Source organism: Myotis nattereri, assembly GCF_964212035.1.
Source record: "Myotis nattereri genome assembly, chromosome: 2".
Lineage (NCBI taxonomy): Eukaryota > Metazoa > Chordata > Mammalia > Chiroptera > Vespertilionidae > Myotis > Myotis nattereri.
The window spans coordinates 106790620-106812142 of record NC_138076.1 but is presented as its reverse complement, the minus strand read 5'-3'; the positions used below and the strand labels follow the sequence as shown (position 1 = coordinate 106812142).

The window sequence follows — 21523 nt, the reverse complement described above, 5'->3', positions numbered from 1 at the left end:
TTAAGTTTATCGGCAGCTTCTAAACAGTTCTTGAGAGACCTTAAAAGTGTGGTTCTGAACTCTATATCTTCCATTGACAATTTTGTCCTGTTTCTTTGTCTCCGCATTTTGTTATGCTTCCTTGGTGCACCCCCTAGTGGTCTTTGTGCGCAGTCTTATAGTTAAACCTTGATTGTTGTAGCTAATACCAGGGAGGGTTTGACCTCCAGGCCAAGTGGCTATCATCTTTTGTATTATTAAAGCTATTGTTATATATTATTTTCATTAGCAAACCATCCCATGACAATGGATCGTGTAGAGAAGAATGTTAAGAAAAGAAAATATAGTGAGGATTTTTTTCAGTGTGGTTTTACCTCAATAATTGTAGCAGGAATTGAGAAATCGCAGTGTGTTATTTGTTGTGAAGTTCTATCAGCCGAATCTATGAAGCCGGACAAACTAAAACGCCATTTTGATAGCAAGCATCCAAGCTTTGCCAGCAAGGATACCAACTATTTTAGAAGCAAAGATGATGGACTCAAGAAAGCCAGACTTGACAGTGGTGGCAAGTACCATGAATAAAACGTAGCAGCCGTTGAAGCTTCATATTTGGTGGCACTCAGAATTGCCAGAGCTATGAAACCTCACACCATTGCTGAGGATTTATTGTTGCCAGCAGCCAAAGACATTGTTCGAGTTATGATTGGAGACGAATTTGTTACGAAATTGAGTGCAATTTCCTTATCTAACGGCACTGTCCGCAGAAGAATAGATGACATGTCTGCTGATATTCTTGATCAGGTAATCCAGGAAATTAAATCTGCTACACTTCCAATATTTAGTATCCAGCTTGATGAATCTACAGATGGTGCAAACTGTTCACAGTTTCTGGTTTACGTGAGGTATATTAATGATAGCGACTTTAAAGATGAGTTTCTTTTTTGCAAACCTCTTGACGTTTCTACTACGCATGTGATGTAATTGACACAGTTGGTTCATTTCTGAAAGAGCATAAGATCTCTTGGGAAAAGGTTTGTGGTGTTTGCACAGATGGTGCTCCAGCTATGCTAGGATGTCGATCTGGATTTCAATGTTTGGTACTGAATGAGTCACCAAAAGTCATCGGAACTCACTGTACGATTCATTGGCAAATATTAGCAACGAAGACGCTGCCACAAGAGTTACAAGAAGTAATGAAAAGCATCATAAGTTGTGTCAATTTTGTAAAGGCTAGCACTTTAAACAGTCGACTGTTTTCATAACTGTGCAATGAGTTGGATGCGCCGAACAATGCTCTGCTATTTCACACTGAAGTGAGATGGTTGTTGAGAGGAAAAATTTTAAAACGTGTTTTTGAGCTTCGTGATGAACTCAAAACGTTTTTTAATCAGAAAGCAAGACCGCAGTTCGAAGTACTTTTCGGCGATAAAGGTGAACTGCAGAAAATAGCTTACTTGGTTGACATCTTTGCCATCTTGAATGAGTTAAATTTATCACTGCAGGGACCAAATGCAACGTGCCTCGATTTGTCTGAAAAGATCCAATCATTCCAAATGAAACTTCAGCTTTGGGAAAAAAAATTGGATGAAAATAAAATTTACATGTTGCCTATCTTATCTGCTTTCTTTGAGGAACATGACATTGAACCAGACAAAAGGATTATGATGATAATTTCTGTGAAAGAACACTTGCACATGCTTGCAGACGAAATTTCATCATACTTTCCAAATCTACCTGACACCCCATTTGCACTTTCCAGAAGCCCATTCACAGTCCAAGTTGAAGATGTTCCTGAGACAGCACAAGAGGAGTTCATTGAACTTAACAACGATGCAGTGAGAACTGATTTCTCTACAATGCCAGTTACAAAATTCTGGATCAAGTGTTTGTAGTCATATCCTGTTCTCTCTGAGACTGTGTTGTGCCTTCTTCTTCCATTTCCAACAACATATCTTTGTGAAACAGGGTTTTCAAGCTTGTTGGTTATCAAGTCTAAATACAGAAGTAGACTTGTTGTGGAAGATGATCTTCGCTGTGCTCTTGCAAAGACTGCCCTGAGAATTTCTGATCTGCTGAGAAAGAAGCAATCTCAACCTTCACAATGACGTTAGCTTTTTATGCATACTATCGCAAAATGTAGCAATGTAGCTTACTGTTGTTATATTAAGGCTGTTACCCATGCTACACCATGCTTCAAGACAAAATTTCACTTATTTGTAATTAGAAATAAATATTTCACAATATATAATTACATATTGTTTTTGTGATTAATCACTATGCTTTAATTACGTTCAATTTGTAACAATGAAAATACATCCTGCATATCAGATATTTACATTACGATTCATAACAGTAGCAAAATTACAGTTATGAAGCAGCAACGAAAATAACTTTATGGTTGTGGGTCACCACAATATGAGGAACTGTATGAAAGTGTCCCGGCATTAGGAAGGTTGAGAACCACTGATCTAAGGTATTTATATAGGCAGAAGTTAAGTGAAATGTCTATCTAGGTAAGCAAAGTATATGTCAGTCATTACATTGAGGGGATCCTTTGTATTGCAGTTCAACTAGAAATTTTCCACAAAAATTTTTTTTAAGGATCTAAGTTTTATTTTGTATAGTCTCAACTCAGAAGGAAAAGGTTTACTTGACCAGCGTAGCTCAGTGATTGAGTGTCGACCTACGAATCAGGAGATCACAGTTCTATTCACGGCAGGGGCACATACCTGGGTTGTGGCCTCGATCTCCAGTGTGGGCATGCAGAAGGCCGCAGATCAATGATTCTCTCTCATCATTGATGTTTCTTATCTCTGTCTTCCTCTCCCTTCCTCTCTGATATCAATAAAATAAAAACAGAAAAGAAGGGAAGTGTCTTATGTGGCTTAAAGGACAATTAGTTTTGTCAACTTTAAAATCTAAGTTACAGAAATGTTTAACCTTTTGTTTTTCAGTGGTATTTTAAAGATTCATAGATGCTATAATAATCAAGTTTCTTGGTCTAAATTAATAAACTTATCTTTGAATTCAGAATATTTTGCTTGCAAAAATGAAAACATAAACAGCTAATCCCTCTCTTTATAAAACTTGTCAGTGATAGAAAACAAATGATATGGAAAAATAATATAAGTATATTCTGAATAGGTGGGGTAGAGAGTATCTTATTTGCATTCAATGTTTTTGAAGAAATGATGAAGTTCTGCAAATATCTGAGGCAGGAGAAATTAGTAAGTAGTTAAATATCTGTTTGTTTGTTTTTTTCCTTCAGACTCTTTCCCTTAGTTCTCCATTCTGTACTAGAGACCAAGACCTTTTTTTTTTTCTTTTTACTGCATGAGAATATAGTTTTCTTAAGTTGGAGAATATAAGTCTTTTGATGATTATAGGCTTTCTCTTGGGCTGCAGTTTATGTAAAGATAAGGAACCATAAAGATCACTATCAAAATATATTATCACTGATCTAAACAACCTTTCAGGTTTCCTTTTCTTTAATGTCAAAAATGTTTCTGAGATACCTCCTTTCTTTTTTTTAATTTTTAAAAATTTTTTTTATTGCTTAAAGTATTACAAAGAGTATTACATATGTCTCCTTTCCCCCCCCCCCCCCCCCCCGCCCTTGACAATCCCCTGGCCTCCCCTACTCCCCAGTGTCTTATGTCCATTGGTTATGCTTATATTCATGCATACAAGTCCTTCAGTTGATCTCTTACCCACCTCCCTCCTGCCCTCCCACCCTCCCTGGCCTTCCTGCTGTAGTTTGACAGTCTGTTCAAGGCAGCTTTGCCTCTGTATCTATTTTTGTTCATAAGTTTATAATGGTCTTTATAATCCAGAAATGAGTGAGATCATGTGATATTTTTTCCTTCATTGACTGGCTTATTTCACTTAGCATAATGCTCTCCAGTTCCATCCATGCTGTTGCAAATGGTAAGAGTTCCTTCTTTTTTACAGCAGCATAGTATTCGATCGTGTAGATGTACCACAGTTTCCTAATCCATTCATCAACAGATGGGCACTTAGGCTGTTTCCAGGTCTTAGCTATGGTGAATTGTGCTGCTATGAACATAGGGGTGCATATATCCTTTCTGACTGGTGTTTCTGGTTTCTTGGGATATATTCCTAGAAGTGATAGGAATAGCAGAGGGTCAAATGGGAGTTCCATTTTTAGTTTTTTGAGGAAACTCCATACTGTCTTCCACAGTGGTTGCACCAGTCTGCATTCCCACCAGCAGTGCACGAGTGTTCCTTTTTCTCCACATCCTCTCCAGCACTTGTCGTTTGTTGATTTGTTGATGATTGCCATTCTGACAGGTGTGAGATGGTACCTCATTGTTGTTTTGATTTGCATCTCTCGGATGATTAGCGACTTTGAGCATGTTTTCATATGTCTTTTGGCTTTCTGAATGTCCTCTTTTAAAAGGTGTCTATTTAGGTCCTTTGCCCATTTTTTGATTGGATTGTTTATCTTCCTTTTGTTGAGTTGTATGAGTTCCCTATAAATGTTGGAGGTTAAACCCTTATCAGTGATAGCACTGGCAAATATGTTCTCCCATGTAGTGGGCTTTCTAGAGATACCTCCTTTCTAATTACCCAAACAGAAGATGAGGACAGCCTGCATTAATAGTTTTGTATTCAGATTCACCTGAGTTCCAATCATAGCTTCTCCATAGTAGTGATATTACCTACCCAAGCTTCACCTTTATCATTTTTAAATATCTCCCAGCCCCCTAGCTTTGATAATTTTAATTTTATATTTTTTACTTAGTTAAAATACTACCCATATACTAATGGCTTCTCTCTACCTCTGTCAATAATAACCTTTCTATTGGTTTCAGGAGTTCAACAAGATGTAGCTTCACAATCTCTGGATCAAGAAGTTTTATTAAAAGTTAAAACTGAAATTGAAGAAGAGCTAAGATTTCTGGACAAAGAAATTTCTGAAGGTCTCTTTATTCTTACTTTCCTAGTTAATTAGAAGATTCTGTTTTTGTGGTTTACAGTTGGTTTAATTTGATTCTTTATAATAGAGTGTTCTCAACATTACACGGCTTCATTGGTACAGGATTATAAGAGTGAAACTAGTGGTTACTCATTTTTCTTTCCTAAGGGATATGTTTCTAAATTTTTTCCCAACTGTTCACAACAGTTTAAATGTAGCCTTTTCTGATGTTAAGTGATGGGTTCGACAATCATGTTAAGGTACTTTCCATTCAATGTAACATTAAGGGGAAAAATGTGAGTAAACTGCCCCAACTGGTTTGGCTCAGTGGACAGAGCGTCAGCCTGTGGACTGAAAGGTCCCAGGTTCGATTCCAGTCAAGGGCATGTACCTTGGTTGCGGGCACATCCCCAGTGGGAGGTGTGCAGGAGGCAGCTGGTCGATGTTTCTCCCTCATCGATGTTTCTGACTCTCTCTCTTTCTCCCTTCCTCTCTGTAAAAAAATCAAATAAATTTTTTAAAAAACGCGAGTAAACTGCTTTCAGTTTTGCATTATATATGCTATAGATCAGCTGTTGCCAACCTTTCGGACCTCTGTGGGCCACTGGTTGGCGACCACTGCTATAGATAGTTGTAATAGTAATATAGATGTAATTTTATAGCCATATGTTTTGTACTTAAATTATGTCATAAACTTTAAAAATTGTTATCATTGTAGTAACTAAATGAAATTCGATGCATTGAATGACTGTTCAATCATCCCCTTATTATTGAGGAGAGCATTTGGATTATTTTGAACCCGCAATATGGGCATGTGCCCTGACCAGGAATCGAACCAGTGACCTTTCAGTGCAGTGACTTTTCAGTGCATGGGATAATGCTCAACCAGCTGAGCCACACTGGCCAGTGCCTAGTACAAGTTTTTGTGTGGATATATATTGCCCAATAATTGTTTTAAAAAATATATTTTTATTGATTTCAGAGAGAAAGGGAGAGGGAGAGAGAGAGAGATAGAAGCATCAATGATGAGAGAGAATCATTGACCGGCTGCCTCTTGCACACCTCACACGGGATTGGGCCTGCAACCCAGGCATGTGCCCTGACTGGGAATTGAACCGTGACCTCCTGGTATGTAGGTCGATGCTCAACCACCAAGCCACTCCATTTGGGCTATTGACCAATAATTTTTAACAAGAAAAATTACAAAACATGTTTATAAAATCAGTTCCCTGTTGGTAAAGAATATGAATAGAGATTTACAAATCATCCAGAAACCTAATTTTAGACTTTTATTTTCCTTTGCTGACATTAAAATTTTTTTTTTAAATCCTCACCCACGGATATGTTTACAGAGAGAGAGAGCGGGTGCGTGCGAGCACAAGAGCATGTGATCGCGTGCTTGTTCATGACTCAGTGGTTGAGTGTCGACCTGTGAACCAGGAGGTCACGGTTCTATTCCTGGTCAAGGCACATGCCATGGTTGCAGGCTCAATCCCCAGTAAGGGGTGTACAGGAGGCAGCCAATCAATGATTCTCTCTCATCATTGATGTTTCTATCTCTCTCCCTCTCCTTTCTTCTCTGAAATCAATAAAGATATATTAAAAAACAGTGCTACATTTATAAAGGTAAAAAACAAAAGTTTAAAAGGAAAATATTAAGAGAGGGATGATAGATCTAGCAGTTGCCTCTCATATATCATTCTTATATCACATTGGTCTGTAATAATGCACTAAATTGGTTTGTATATTTTAACATTTCAGTTTAGTCTTTTTCTTACGAAACCTGAGATGTTCCATAAACATATTTTCTTTAAAAAAAAAAATCTCTAAATGTAGGACCTATCCAGGAAAGACTGATATCTTGTAGTGATTTTCTGACCTCTATAGGTGACTTATAACTTAGCTCATTCTCAGTAGCAGTTGTCTTAATCCCCTGAGCTTTTATAGCACAACTTTTGATAATATATATTAAATTAGATTTTCTTTTGCCCTGTCTTAGCCTTCACCAACATAGGCTTTGACCAGCACACGTCTCCAGTGTTCAGCCCTGCCACCCCAGTAGAAGACTGCTTGGCTCATCTTGGGGAAAGAGTGTCCCAGGAACTGAAAGAGCCTCTACATCAGGCATTGCAAGTGCTCCTCAGCCAGTGAGTTACCATTGCTTCTCTAAGTAGTCTTCTGCAGTGGGTTGGTTAAGACTTTGTTTTACATAAACGGTAACTTATTTTATCACTTACTTTTTTTCACTCTTTCTTCTCTTGCTTTTCCAAAGCATCTCTGTGTTTTGAGTGACAATATTTGCATCAACATGGATTTGACTATTTGTATTTTCTTGTTGAGCTATCAGGTTTCAGCAAATACTTTCACTGAGTAAATACAAGCTATATTATTTGTCCTGACCACTTTTACTACCATTCTCTAGTGGCCAACACAAATATAATGGCTCGGGTTTTATTTCTTGTACTTTGGGATTAACATTACATCTGTATTTTAGGTATCCCAGATGTTGCTGTACTTTGGGGTTGCACCATCTGCCCATGGAACTACTGCTATATTCTTATAGTGTGAACTCAGCTCCTAGCTATGATTCTGATTTTCTCTCTCTCTTTCCCCCTCCCTCCCTTACAGCTAAAGGCAAGAGGCTTATAGTGAAAGTATATTAAAATAGAACCACATCATTTTTTACACATCTTAAAAATTCATTTTTCCTAATTTTTTGCTGAGAATCATTAAGGAATTGATATGAATTAGAAAAAACATTTGTTTTAATGAATGTTGACAACTATCTAAAACAGGATGGCATCGCCTCTTTTTCTAAAAGGGCCAAAATTCAGCCCTAACCAGTTTGGCTTAGTGGATAGAGCATCAGCCCACGGACTGAAGGGTCCCAGGTTGGATTCTGGTCAAGGGCATTTACCTTGGTTGCAGGCTCAATCTCCAGTAGGGGGCATGTAGGAGGCAGCTAATTGATGTTTCTAACTCTTTATCCCTCTCCCTTTTTCTCAGTTAAAATCAATAAAATATAAAATAAATAAATCCTATATAATAAAAGGGTAATATGCGAATAGACCAAATGGCAGAATGACCGGTTGCTATGATGTGCACTAACCTCCAGGGGGCAGATGCTCAATGCAGCAGCTACCCTATGGTGGTCAGTGTGCTTCCACATGGGGAGTGCCACTCAGCCACAAGCTGGGCTGACAGCTGGCAAGTGCAGCAGCAGTGACGGGAGCCTCTCCCACCTCCGTGGCAGCGCTAAGGATGCCTAACTGCGGCTTAGGCCCGCTCCCCACCTAAGCCATCAGTCGGGCATCCCCCGAGGGCTCCCGGATTGCAAAAGGGCACATGCTGGGCTGAGGGATCCTCACCCCCTGAGTGCACAAATATCGTGCACCAGGCCTCTAGTAAATAATAAAAGGGCCAAAATTCAGATGCTACAGTGTTGTTGTAGTAAGGTAATTCCTTACTTTCATGTAGGCAGAGTTTATATGTTACATGTAGTAGAAGGAAGCAGCAATATGGGTTTAAGGAGAATTCACTTTGTTAAGGTGACATGAGCAAATGTAAAAATGCAATTATATATAGGAAACAGTGAAATGAAAATTACATTTGGATCTTCTTAACCTTATATATAGGAAAGTTTAAAAACAAATATGGAGCCCTGGCTGGTTTGCTCAGTAGTTAGAGTGTCAGCCCCATGCAGGTTTTATTCCCCATTAAGGGCACATACCTGGGTTGTTGGTTTGATCCCTGACCCCAGATGGGGCATGTGCGGGAGGCAACTAATCATTGTGTCTCTCTCACATCGAAGTTTCTCTTTGTCTCTCTCTTTCCCCCTCCCTCCTTTCCAGTCTCTCTAAAAATCAATGGAAAAAATATCTTCAGGTGAAGATTTACAAAAAAATAAAAATAAATAAATATGGAGAGGAGATAACATTATAGGTGTTGGGAAATAAGACAATAGGAAATTTGGAGATGGCTGTGGATTTCAAAGTATTCTATGGAGCCTTCTGGGCCCTTGCAGAGGTGAGGACAGGGTGAGTGGGTGGGGTTTATTAGTGCCTCTCCACTGTTCTTAAACCAGAATAGCTATACTTTCACATATGTTATATATTGATGTTTCATGTAAGATTTGAGGAAATTTTGTTTGCCAAAACAAACAAAACTTGTACAAGTTATTGGGACTGGGAGTAGAATAACTGAGATATATAAGACAAAAAAAAAAAATTCTGTTTCCGCCCTGACCAGTTTGGCTAAGTGGCTAGAGCATCGGCCTGTGGACTGAAGAGTCCCAGGTTCGATTCTGGTCAAGGGCATGTACCTTGGTTGCGGGCACATCCCCAGTAGGGGGTGTGCAGGAGGCAGCTGATTGATGTTTCTCTCTCATGGATGTTTCTAACTCTCTATCCTTCTCCCTTCCTCTCTGTAAAAAATCAATAAAATATATTTTTAAAAAAATTCTGTTTCCAATTTTTAAAAATAATTTTTTGGGAGGGAGGGAGGAAGGGAGAGAAAGAGACAGAAGCATTGATGGTTCTACTTACTTATGCATTTATTGGTTGCTTCTTGTATGTGCCCTCACCAGATATCTAACCTGAAGCCTAGTGTATTGGAATGATGCTCTAACCAACTAAGTTACCCTGCCAGAGCCCTGTTTCCAATTTATTTTTAAAAAATATATTTTTATTGATTTCAGAGAGGAAGGGAGAGGGGAAGAGAGATAGAAACATTAATGATGAGAGATAATCATTGATTGGCTGCCTCCTGCATCCTCCTACTGGAATTCAAACCTGAAACCTGGCCATGTGTCCTCCTGATTGGAAATTGAACTGTGTGACCTCCTGATTCATAGTTCGACACTCAACCACTGAGCCACATCAGCCCAGCCCTGTTTCTGGTTTTGATACAAACTATTTGTATCAAACCATTTCACTCTATATCTCAATTTATCCATCTGTCAATTTTAACTTAACTTGGATATTATGAGCACTCTAAAGAACAGTATTATATAGGTTTTTGAAAAAGTATTGTTTTTGGAGTCCTTTTCATAGTGTATAAGAAAAATTGATATTTTCTCACTGCAATGTAAGTGATATTTTTAAAAAATCTTATTTTTGATGAATATTATTTATTTATTTTTCTCTAGACTCTGAATACTAATATAATTATTTTTGAAATTGGTATCTCTGGTGGTTAGGCACCTGAATAAAATTATTTTTCAGAAATCTCATTTTTCCTTTAGTGTGTTTATTTTCAGTATTTTTCTTCTACTCAAAAATGAATATTTTTACTTTGAAGACATGTTAAGATGTTTCCTTTATAGAATCTAAAGGATATCTGATGTAATTTTCAAATGGCAAATACTAAATTAGAGGTCTTTTATTTTTTAAGGAATTAAACTCAACATATATCCTGTTTTAGCAGTCAAGAAGAAATGTTCTAGTAGATTTTAGCCAATTTTGAAAAAAATATGTGTGATTATCAGAAATACTTTTGAAAGTTGTTAAGTGCTATTACTAATACCTTAAAAATAACTATCTGATGATGAACTAGAATTATTTTTTGTTGTTGATCCTCATCTGAGGATATTTCTCCATTGATTTTTTGGAGAGAGTAGAAGGGAGGAGGAGAGACAGAGAGAGAAACATTGATGTGAGAGAGACACATTGATGATTGCTTCCCGCACGCACTCTGCAGGGCTGGGATGGCGTCTGCAACTGAGGTACGTGCCCTTGACCAGAATCGAACCTGGGACCCTTTAGTCCATGGGCCAATGTTCTGTTCCCTGAGCAAGACTGGCTAGAGCTAGAATTACTTAAAACATTTTTAAAAAATACGTTTTTATTCATTTTTAGAGAGAGAAGAGGGAGAGGGATAGATAGAAACATTGATGAGAGAGAAACATCGTTGATGGGCTGCCTCCTGTACACCCTTCACTGGGTTTCAAGCTCACACCCCGTGCATGTGCCCTGACTGGGAATCATATTGGTGATCTTTTGGTTCATGGGTCGACCAACCACTGAGCCACACCTGCCGAGCATGAACTAGAATGATTATATAGGTTCATGGCAGTATTTTTTAAGGTGGAAGATACCACCCACCCTCCGTTTTCTTTCTTGTTCTGTTTTCAAGTAGCTCATCAGAAAGGGCTGGTTTTTCTGCTACACTTTTCTATGTATTAGATGTCCTTTGATTGTTTTAATCTGCTGGATTGTTAATGTGCATATATGTGTGTACATATGTTTCAAATCATTTCATTCTGAAGGATGCTATTTTAGCCTGATAGACAAACTACCAATAAGATCTACTGTGACCCACAGTAGCATGAAACAGTTCAGGAAAGGAAGTGAAGGGGCTGATATACACAAGTTAAGCTTCAGGGAGAATATAGGTAGGTAGACTATATAGTATCTGCTGAAGTTTAGGATTTATAAACACGTAGTATTTAGTACAAGTTTTCTAAAAAAAAAAAATACTAAGCTCATTTGGATGGGAATATATCAGGAAGGTAGTATATAACATATATATTTTTTAAATTAAATTTATTGGGGTGAAATTGGTTATATAAAATCTTATTAAAAAGGTCACCCCTGGTATCTCAGCATCACTGTAGTATTGATTTTATTTTGACTTGTATAAAAGAATGATACCCATGTCATCATAACCATTATTCTGAAATACCTAGACCAGCACTTTCCAATAGAGATAATGAAAGTCACATGTATGTAATTACAATTTTTTGCAGCCATATAAAAATTTAATTATGATTTTAAATAACATTTTATTTAATGTAATATATTAAAATGTAGTTTTAATATATACTCCATATAATGACTTATTAGTGAGATACTTTACATTCTTTTTTTTTTTGAAATCTGGTGTGTATTTACACTTTCAGCACATCACTAGCCACATGTCAAGTGCTTTGTTAGCTACATGTGGCATCTAGACTTTATCATGTCATGTGTCAAAATCCTAAGTTAAAATAGTGTGGCCTTTAGGGCCATATCTAATTGAGTATAAATTCCTCCATTGCTCTTGCCAGCTATGTGGATTTGGGATAGTCTCTTAGCTTTTCTGAGCTTCAGTTTCCTAATATATAAAATGATAATATGAAATATGTGAAAAATAAAACCTAACAGTAGGCTGCCAATAAGTGGTAGCTGTTAGCAGTCGTCTGTATTCACAGGCTGAAGAAATCACAGAGTTGAGTGGTCAGATCAGAAAATACCTTTGAGATGGATTTTAAAATAAGACTCTTCTCTTTTTTACATATCCTATATAATAAAGAGCTAATATGCAAATGGTTGTCATGCTATAATGGCTCAGACACTCAACACAGGGGAGAGAGGAATGCGGAACAGCCAGGCACAAATGAGCTCGCAAGAGAGGAATGGGGACCAGCCAGGCTGTGGCCCGGGTGAGGGACAAGCTGCATGATCTGCAGTCCCTGGTGCTAGTGGCTGGGGCTGCGACCTGGGAGAGAGACAAGCTGCCCGCCCCACGGTCCCAGGTGCCAGCGGCTGCGCCTACTCCTACGGCCCGGGAGAGGGACAAGCTGCATGCCTTGCGGTCCTGGACGATCAGGCAGGCAGAGGTGGTTAGGGGCGATCAGGCAGGCGGGCAGAGGGGTTAGGGGCGATCAGGCAGGTAGGCAGGCAGTTAGGCGCCAGTGGTTCCAGATTGCTAGATGCAGTCAGACATCCCCTGAGGGGTCCTGGATTGGAGAGGGTGCAGGCCAGGCTGAGGGCTCCACCCCCCCATGCATGAATTTCATGCACTGGGCCTCTAATCTATATATATATAAAAGCCTAAGTTACCATCCGACCGTTCAACTGGTAGCTATGACACGCCCTGATCACCAGGGGACAGACGCTCAATGCAGTAGTGGAAACCACAGGCATGGAAACATGGAACAAACTGATGAATCTCAGAGGAGAGGGAGAAAGGGGAAGGGTGAAAAGAGATTAATCAAAGATCTTAGATGCATATTAGAGGTCCGGTGCATGAATTCATGCCCTCTCACAATTCTGGACCCCTTGGGGGATGTCGAAGAGCCAGTTTTGGCCCATTCCCCACAGGCCAGGCTGAGGAACCCCACCAGTGCACGAATCCTTGCACTGGGCCTCTAGTATGTTAATAATTTGCCCACAAAAGGGGGCTTACATTTTACTAAATCTATTATCTAAGCTGTTCTTGCTTACATATGTTACTTGGTTATCAAGTATTTTGTTGTTGTTATTGTTAATTTGCACATGAAACCAAGACTTAAAATATAGTACTCAAAGTCCCTCAATAAATTATTGATTGACCCCAGCTGGTGTGGCTTAGCAGTTGAGCGTCGACCCAGGAAAAAAGAGGTCGCCGGTTCAATTCTTGGTCAGGGCACATGCTCAGGTTGCGGGCTTGATCCCCAGTAGGGGTGTGTGCAGGAGGCAGCCAATGGATGATGTTCCTCTCTCATCGATGTTTCTCTCTCTCTATCCCTCTCCCTTTCTCTCTAAAAATCAATAAAAACATTAAAAAATTATTGATTGAGCATTGTCGTCGCTCAGTGATTTGAATTTTGGCATAACTAAAACATTCATGGAAACAATCAGAAAAGCTTCTCTCTCTGCCCTCTAGGATTTTATGTTATAAGACACCAAGTTAAAAATAGAGCTCTGTTTATTGGCCTTGTTTATTACAACTTCTTATATCCTCAATTTGAAAAATGTTCCAGTGACAAGTCTCTTTAATTTTTAAATATTTTAGATTTTTTGCCTTAAAAAATAAAATTATGCTTTTAATTTTATTAATAAGATAATACTTATTATTTGATCCCATATTAATAATCCAAGTGTTTATGTTTATCTACAATATAGAAATTCTGTTGGGTAACTAATGCAATTATAAAAATTTATTATTTTTATTATTACTTGTTATGTTAACTGATTTTTGAAACTGGTAACATGCATCTCAGCCTATTGAGGATGCTTGAAGAAAAGTGTATACCAAATGTTAATAGCCATATCTCAAAACAAAACAATATGTTGAATTATCTGTCTTAGTTTTACAAAAAGTTCCTACAACATTAGAGTAATGACTGTATATTTATTCACCTGGAAATTTAGAATTTTTCAACTTAGTGACACAGACTTTTAAAAAAAATTTCTACAGGCCACTGACATATCAGACATATCGGGAATGTACACTGGAGACCACAGTTCATGCCAGCGGCTGGAATAAGGTATTAACCAAATTATCTCTTCTCTTGTAAGATTTTAGTGTGTTAATGATAAAGCAGAGGAGGAATTGCCTGCATCCTATAAGAGAAAACTGTTAGAGCTCATTATTTAATGCATAAGTCCAACTGTATAAAGTGGATATTTTTTTTTTTTGAGAACATGATCCACATTTTATTTACATTTTAAGACTAACTTTAATCTCAAAAATCACATATCCATTCACCTATTTCCTTTTTGCTGATTTCACTTAAAATTAAATGCATGGATTGTCAAAGACTGTAAACAAATATTTACCATGTCTGTTACATGTAACACACAGAAACAGCTTTTAACAGAAATTCATTGACCTTCCCCATGACATTTTTTTATTGTAAACACAGGTATCAAAACAATCCTGAACATATTTTTGATACTATTGGTAGTCAGCACCCACACCACTTAAAAAATTAAAACAATTTGAGACAATATTCATTGTTCCTTCTACTTTAGACAATTTAAATTGAAGCTCTTTCACTAAGCAAGATGGATAAAGCATGCCATTTCTCTTTTTTCCTTCTTGAGATTTTTACTTTTTAATAAAAATCACGGTACTTTCATCTTGTAAACCTGAATTCTATTTTGAATACTCCAGGTTTATGTTTAAATGACAGAGCCTTAAAAAAATTGTGCTGCAATTTTTCTCCTGTTACCTGAAAACATAATGTGTGTACATATATGAAATATATTCTTACACATGCCCAGTTCATGTTTACCAGTTGGCATTCTTTTACTTAATGTGTGGGTATTTTGCATTGTGATATTTAATCAAGACATTAACATGAGTAGGAGATTGTTGATTTAAGTTTGAGATCCATTAAAATTAATTATTGTATGTTTGTCCTTCTGGTGGCTATGGAAGCTTCATATTTTCTTTGGACATCAATAGATGTCTTAGTTCTTGCAGTACAACTTTAATGCTATATGAATTTTGCCGTTTTGCTAATACTGGCATGCTCTGTGCATCTGCCATTCTACTGGAATTATTTGTTCCATTCATATTAATTTTGGTTACAAATCTAACTGATGGAGGAGCTTCTGGGTATTTAGGTCCACATTCAACTTTCAGGCTACATATATATTCTGTTTTCATAAGTTGTCCTTGGTGGCCCAGTAATCATGCCTGTCCACCTTGTAAGTGTCATCATCATCTTCAAGGCCCCAGCTAACCGTACCATCGCCTACTCCTTTTTGTCCTTCTTCAAGTTCTTCCAACAAGCAAAAATTACGAGGAACTTTAACTCCTGTGGAGACCGCCATCTTTTTCTGCACACTAAAGTGGATATTTTTATTAAAGCGGCTTTAGATTAATGCTGCATGGTCTGCTTGGCCCCAAAATATATATGTCCTATAGTATAGCGGTCGCCAACCTTTCGGACCTCACGGACCACCAGTGGTCCGTGGACCACAGTTGGCGACTGCTGCTCCAAAGGTTTCCTATAGTATTCCACTCTTCTTTTCCATTTATCCTTAATTTCCCATCATTTTTCCCCCCAGTTTTAACTTTACTGTTTTAATATCATGAAATACAAGTACAATACATTGTACACGTATACTTTTTTACTACATGGATATGGAATAATACATTTGTGTTTTTACCAGAATCTGTATCACCCACTACTATGGTTTTAACGTGAATAAAATAAAAAACACACAAGTCTTCTCAACCATTGTTTTTAATCTTAATATTCTTGTTCAGCTGCTTTGGAGAACAGCTAAGAAATGCAAAATCACCTTAGCCAAGAATTTTGACTGGGTAATTTTGTTATTTCATGTTGGCTGAAATCTCCCTTATGGTGGCATTGTAAAGACACTGCACTTACTTACAGGGGGCAGGCAAAAGTGTTGTCTTAACAACCCTCTTAAACCTTAAGAGGGCAAATGACCATTTCCTATAATGTACAGAATCTACACTAATAAAAGAGAAAAATGGTAATTGGCATACGGCGATACCTTTTTCATTGGCTAATCAGGGCTATATGCAAATGAACTGCCAACTAAGATTGGCAGTTAACCGCCAACAAGATGGCGGTTAATTTGCATATGTAGGCACAATGCAGGGAGGCGAAAGGGAAAGCAGGAAGAAGTCCCCTGCCACTGACAGTGATCTGAAACCCGGGGGGGGAGCTTTTGCCCTGCCCCCCAGCTATGATCAGAGAATCAGGCGCCTTTGCCACCCTGGCCAGTGATAGCAGGAAGTAGGGGTGGAGCCAGCGATGGGAGCTGGGCACGGTCAAAGCTGGCAGTCCCAGGAGCTAGGGGTCCCTTGCCTGGGCCTAAAGCAAAGCCCACGATCGCGGCGCCCCCCGCTGCCACTGCGGGTCCCCACTGCCCGGGCCGGACGCCTAGGCCAGAGGCGTTAGGTCTGGGCAGGGGCAGAGCCTGCAACCGCGGGGAGCTGGGGGTCCCCTGCCCAGGCCTGACACCTCTGCCGGAGGCCTCAGGCCTGGTCAAGGGGCCGATCCGGTGATTGGTGATCGGAGGGTGATGAGGGTCAACTCCTCTGGCTGAGGCATCAGGCCTGGGTGGGGGGCGGAGCCGGGGATTGGGGGGATATGATGGTCCCCTTGCCCAGGCCTGAAGCCTGGGTCAGAGGCGTCAGGCTTGGGCGGGGGGTGGAGCAAGCGATCAGAGGGAGATGGGGGTCCCCTGCCCAGGCATGATTCCTGGGCCAGAGGCCTCAGGCCTGGATGGGGGCCAGAGCCAGTGATCAGGGGGAGATGGGGGTCCCCTGTCCAAGCCTGACACCTCTGGCGGAGGCGTCAGGCCTGGGCAAGGGGCCGATCAGGCGATCGGAGGGTGATGGGAGTCAACGCCTGAGGGCTCCCTGTATGTGAGAGGGGGCAGGCTGGGCTGAGGGACACTCTCCCCCCCCCCCCCCCACACACACCCAGTGCACGAATTTCGTGCACCGGGCCCCTAGTATTATAATAAGTAACAACAACAGAGGACCATAAAGCTCCACATGTATTGAAGAAAAGCAAATTTGCAAATATTTAAGTGAGAGTAACATCATATAATAAAGAAGTAAACTGTGCTAAAGTGTCTAGAATTCAGCCTCTTCAGCGTACATCAGTTTTCAGCCATTTCAACTAGGACTTTTCTTATGACAAACAAAAAATAATGAAAGTAGCATTTACTATGTTGGAAATGCAAAAAATAAAAAATAAAAATACTGCTAATCCCATAAAATATTTGGAACTAATTTTGTTTTCATAAATAAATAAAATGGTGTTGGTGTTTATCACTTCTTAAAGTTTTAATTATCATCCTTACTGTTTTAAAAAAACATTCAAACTAGTGCCAACCTTTAAGAATAAACTTTGGAATATTTAAAAGAACAGGTTTGGAAAAATGAACCACAATTTTTCATTGCCAGAATTATGCTTTGTTCTTGGTAGAATCATCTTTGTTTCTTCTTTTTATATCCCAGTGATAAACCCTGGCCATACTGACTTCAGTGGTAGTCAAATGATCTTGAAGAAAGTCAAGGTCTTCCTCACGAGAATCCAGATTCTTTGTGGCAGTGGTTACATTTTTTTTCAACAATACCTGAGCTTCATCAATATCATATTCAAGCATTACATTAGCCCCCAACCACAGACACACTTTATCGTTAGGAGGAACTAAAGCTTTGCAGTACAGGTTATCTGCCAGTAAGAATCTGGTCTCCATTGAATTGGTGTACTCTTTCTTCTTCTGCACACATTTCAAAATTTCTAAAATCTGCTTAATTTCAGGAATCTGACCCTTTATTTTATTTTTTTTGACTTTTAAGTCTTTTAAAAAAAATTTTTTTCTTGATTGATTAAGGTATTACATATGTGTCCTTATTGCCCCATTACCTCTCCTCTCCGCCCCCCCCACCCCCCCGTTGTCTGTGTCCATTGGTTAGGCTTATATGTATGCATACAAGTCCTTTGGTTGATCTCTCCCCTTTACCCTCACCCTCCCCTACCTTCTCTCTGAAGTTTGACAGTCTGGTCGATGCTTCTCTGTCTCTGGATCTGTTTTTGTTCATCAGTTTATATTGTTCATTATATTCCATAAATGAGTAAGATCATGTAATATTTATCTTTCTCTGACTGGCTTATTTCACTTAGCATAATGCTCTCCAGTTCCATACATGCTGTTGCAAATGGTAAGAAAGGAATCTGACCCTTCAGCCTCCTTTTCTTTTGAACAAGGTTGAGTTCCGTAAACTTACACTTCTGGTACTGTTCATCCAACTTCTTTAGTTCTGTACCCGCAGTCTCATTCCCATGCTGTTTCATGTAGGAATCCACATGTTCCACAAACAGCTTCAGGAATCCCTAGGTGAAGCCGCCCCACGTTCCCTGAAGCCAGTTCTCCTAAGTCACAGCCATCTCTAGCCACCACCATCTTCAGGAAGCGAGCATGTGTGACTAACTCTTCCCATCATTTCTTCATTTCTCTGTTATATATGACATTTACCTCCAGATTTTTACTAGTATATTTTAACATGTAATTGTGTCTTGGGGTGGGGAAAAGAATAAGGGCTTCCTTTTGGGAGACAACTTCTGAGTCTCTTAAATGAATAATAGTACCATTTGAGTTTTAGATTTTACAAAGTCTCTCATGTCATATCTCATTTGATCTTCACAACCATCCTTTGCAGAAGGCGGAATAGATTTTATTAGTTGTTATTTGTTTATTTAGGTCAGGTGAGTAATCAAAGAAAAACGTTAGACTCTCCTAGGACCCCTACACTAACTAGTAAATATTTCTGAATTAACATTAGAGCTAAAATCTAATTTCAGCTCCAGTGTACCATACTGCTTATCCATTATGTTAGACTGTATTATCTATATATCACTTTGAAAAGGCAGTCTAAAGGAATGCAATATAGGATGGCTAAGCTCAATATGAAGTTTGGCCTTGAGTGAGAAAGTGCTAGGGATGAGAAAATTTGTGGAATTATTTTTCAGATAATCACCTTTATTGAGAATTGTTAGTAATAGGACTCTGACAATGTGACCTCACATACCTAACTGATTTATATTATTGTTACTCACCTTAATACAGGCTTTGGGAACATTATGGCATAATTAACATCATAGGCTTTATTATTGGCCTTTGTTTCAAATATCAGCTTTGCCAAGGACTAGATGCGTGTCTTTGGACAGGTTAAACAAGCTTTCTAATTCTTAATTTTCATATATGTGAAATGGAATGATAATACTAACCTCATGCATTTTATGAGAATTAATGACATAATGTATGTTAAATGATTATTTAGCACATTGTCTGGCACCAGAGTAAACCGCAGTAAACCATGGCTACTAAACACATGAGACCTTGTTCTGAAATAGTCACAATTGTGGAGTTTTACTATGTTACTTGTCTGTAAATAATTAGTTAAAATATCTGACTGTAGGCCTGGTCGGTTTGGCTCAGTGGATAGAGAGATGGCTTGGAGACTGAAGAGTCCCGGGTTTGATTCTGGTCAAGGGCACATGTGGTTACAGGCTCTATCCCTAGCAGGGGGCATGCAGGAGGCAGCCGATCAATGATTTTCATAATTGATGTTTCGGTCTCTCTCTCCCTCTCCTTTCCTCTCTGAAATCAATAAAAATATATATATATTTTTAAATGTATTTGCTTTTTTGGAATGAAAAAAATTCTCATATGGACATTTGAAATAGATTTTTATAAATAAAAATCAGCTCGGTCTTATTTCTTAGTATATCAAAGAACAAATATTTAGGTACCTAATATTACTAGCCTTCTTTTCCTATTATATATTCTCTTTCTGTCATCCCTGTCTAGTGAATGTTATTACTAACTCTTGTATGTCCTCCTCTCCTTGATCCTGGGGTTATCTTAAAAAACTTGAGTAAACCCCAGTCTTCACTGACTCTCTTCATGTGTTCTTTTCCCCCATGCTTTGTTTTAGTTCCACATCTGGACCAAGGGCTAATGGTTCATTTTAAAGTCTGTGGCTTGAATACCTCATATAAATGAGGCATAACAATTAGAATATTTATCTACTGTATAATATACATAATATATATAAAATCCTATCTAATAATAAACATGGTAATTAGCTGTACCTCCGCTACCCTTCCCATTGGCTAATGAGGGTGATATGCAAATTAACTGCCAACCAAGATGGCGGCTGGCAGCCAGGCAGCTTGAAGTGAATAGGAGGCTTGCTTGCTTCAGTGATGGAAGAAGCCAACGTACCCCGCCTGCCTTGCCGGCCTTTGAGCTTGCAGTTTAAGAAACATTGTTACAAATATAGAAGCTAAACAAAACCCCAGAAACCTGTTTTCAGCGAGCCAGGCTTCAGCCAGCAGGACCGCAACATAGTTTCAATTATAGAACAAATGCAGATCCCTGTTTTCAGCCAGCCGGGATCTCAGAGCTGGAGTGAGCAGGACCGCAAAAGTGTTACAATTATAGAACCCAAACAAACCAGATACCTGCTTTCAGCAGCCGAGGCCTCAGAGCTAGAGCCAAGCCTCAGAGCTAAAGCTGGCCCAGAATAAAAAAAAAAAGAAAAAAAAGAGCGGTTGGGAGCTTCAGTCACCCGCCAAACTGAAAACGGCCCTCAGCCCCTCACCCAGACTGGCAGGCACCCCAGTGGGGACCCCCACCCTGAAGGGGGTGTGACCAGCTGCAAACAGCCATCATCCTCTCATCCAGTCTGGCCAGGCACCCCAGTGGGGACCCCCATCCCTGATCCAGGACACCCTTCAGGGCAGACCAGCTGGCGCCCACCCGTGCACCAGGCCTCTATCCTATATAGCAAAAGGGTAATATGCCTCCCAGCACCAGAATCAGCGGAGCAACGAGGCCTCCCAGCACCGGGATCAGCAGAGCCGCGAGGCCTCCCGGCACCGGGATCAGCATGACAGGGGGCAGCGACCAAACCCCCTGATCGCCCTGTGGCTCTGTGTGTGATAGGGTGTGGCGCCCCAACCCCCTGATCGGCCCTGCTCTGTGTGTGACGGGGTAGAGCCATAACCTCCCCATTGGCCCTGCCCTGAGTGTGACAGTGGCGGCGCCCCTACCCCCTGATCGGCCCTGCTCTGTAGGTGATAGAGGGCGGTGCCCCAACCCTCTGATCTGCCCTGCTCTGTGTGTGACAGGGGGCATGCCACAACTCCCCTATCGGCCCTATTCTGTGAGTGACAGGGGAGAGCTCCCCAACCCCTTGATGGGCCTTGCTCTGTGCGTGACAGGGGGGAGCTCCCCAACCCCCTGATGGGCCCTGCTCTGTGCGTGACAGGGTATGGAGCCCCAACCCCCTGATGAGCCCTGCTCTGTGTGTGACAGGGGGCAGCGCCCCAACCCCCTGATCAGCCCTGCTTTGTGT

The 21523-nt window shown here is 39.9% G+C and overlaps 1 protein-coding gene and 2 pseudogenes across 6 annotated transcripts in view; 1 reads left to right on the top strand and 2 right to left on the bottom strand.

Moving 5' to 3' along the window:
• Window positions 1–21523, top strand: part of BCL2L13 (BCL2 like 13) — a 224849-nt gene that overhangs the window by 82751 nt on the left and 120575 nt on the right. For all 4 annotated transcript variants that reach the window (XM_081083523.1, XM_081083524.1, XM_081083521.1 and 1 more), the window contains 3 exons: window positions 4815–4922; window positions 6918–7065; window positions 14078–14147. In XM_081083523.1, coding sequence (XP_080939649.1) covers window positions 4815–4922; window positions 6918–7065; window positions 14078–14147 — 326 coding nt within the window. The remainder of the gene's footprint in view (window positions 1–4814; window positions 4923–6917; window positions 7066–14077; window positions 14148–21523) is intronic.
• LOC308513458 (ubiquitin-conjugating enzyme E2 variant 2-like) lies at window positions 15005–15441 on the bottom strand (annotated as a pseudogene). Its single transcript has 2 exons — window positions 15256–15441; window positions 15005–15155 (listed from the first exon to the last, which is right to left on the bottom strand). The product of its transcript is annotated as a ubiquitin-conjugating enzyme E2 variant 2-like (transcript).
• Window positions 17563–18564, bottom strand: LOC308514722 (prefoldin subunit 3-like; annotated as a pseudogene). Its single transcript has 2 exons — window positions 18336–18564; window positions 17563–17925 (listed from the first exon to the last, which is right to left on the bottom strand). The product of its transcript is annotated as a prefoldin subunit 3-like (transcript).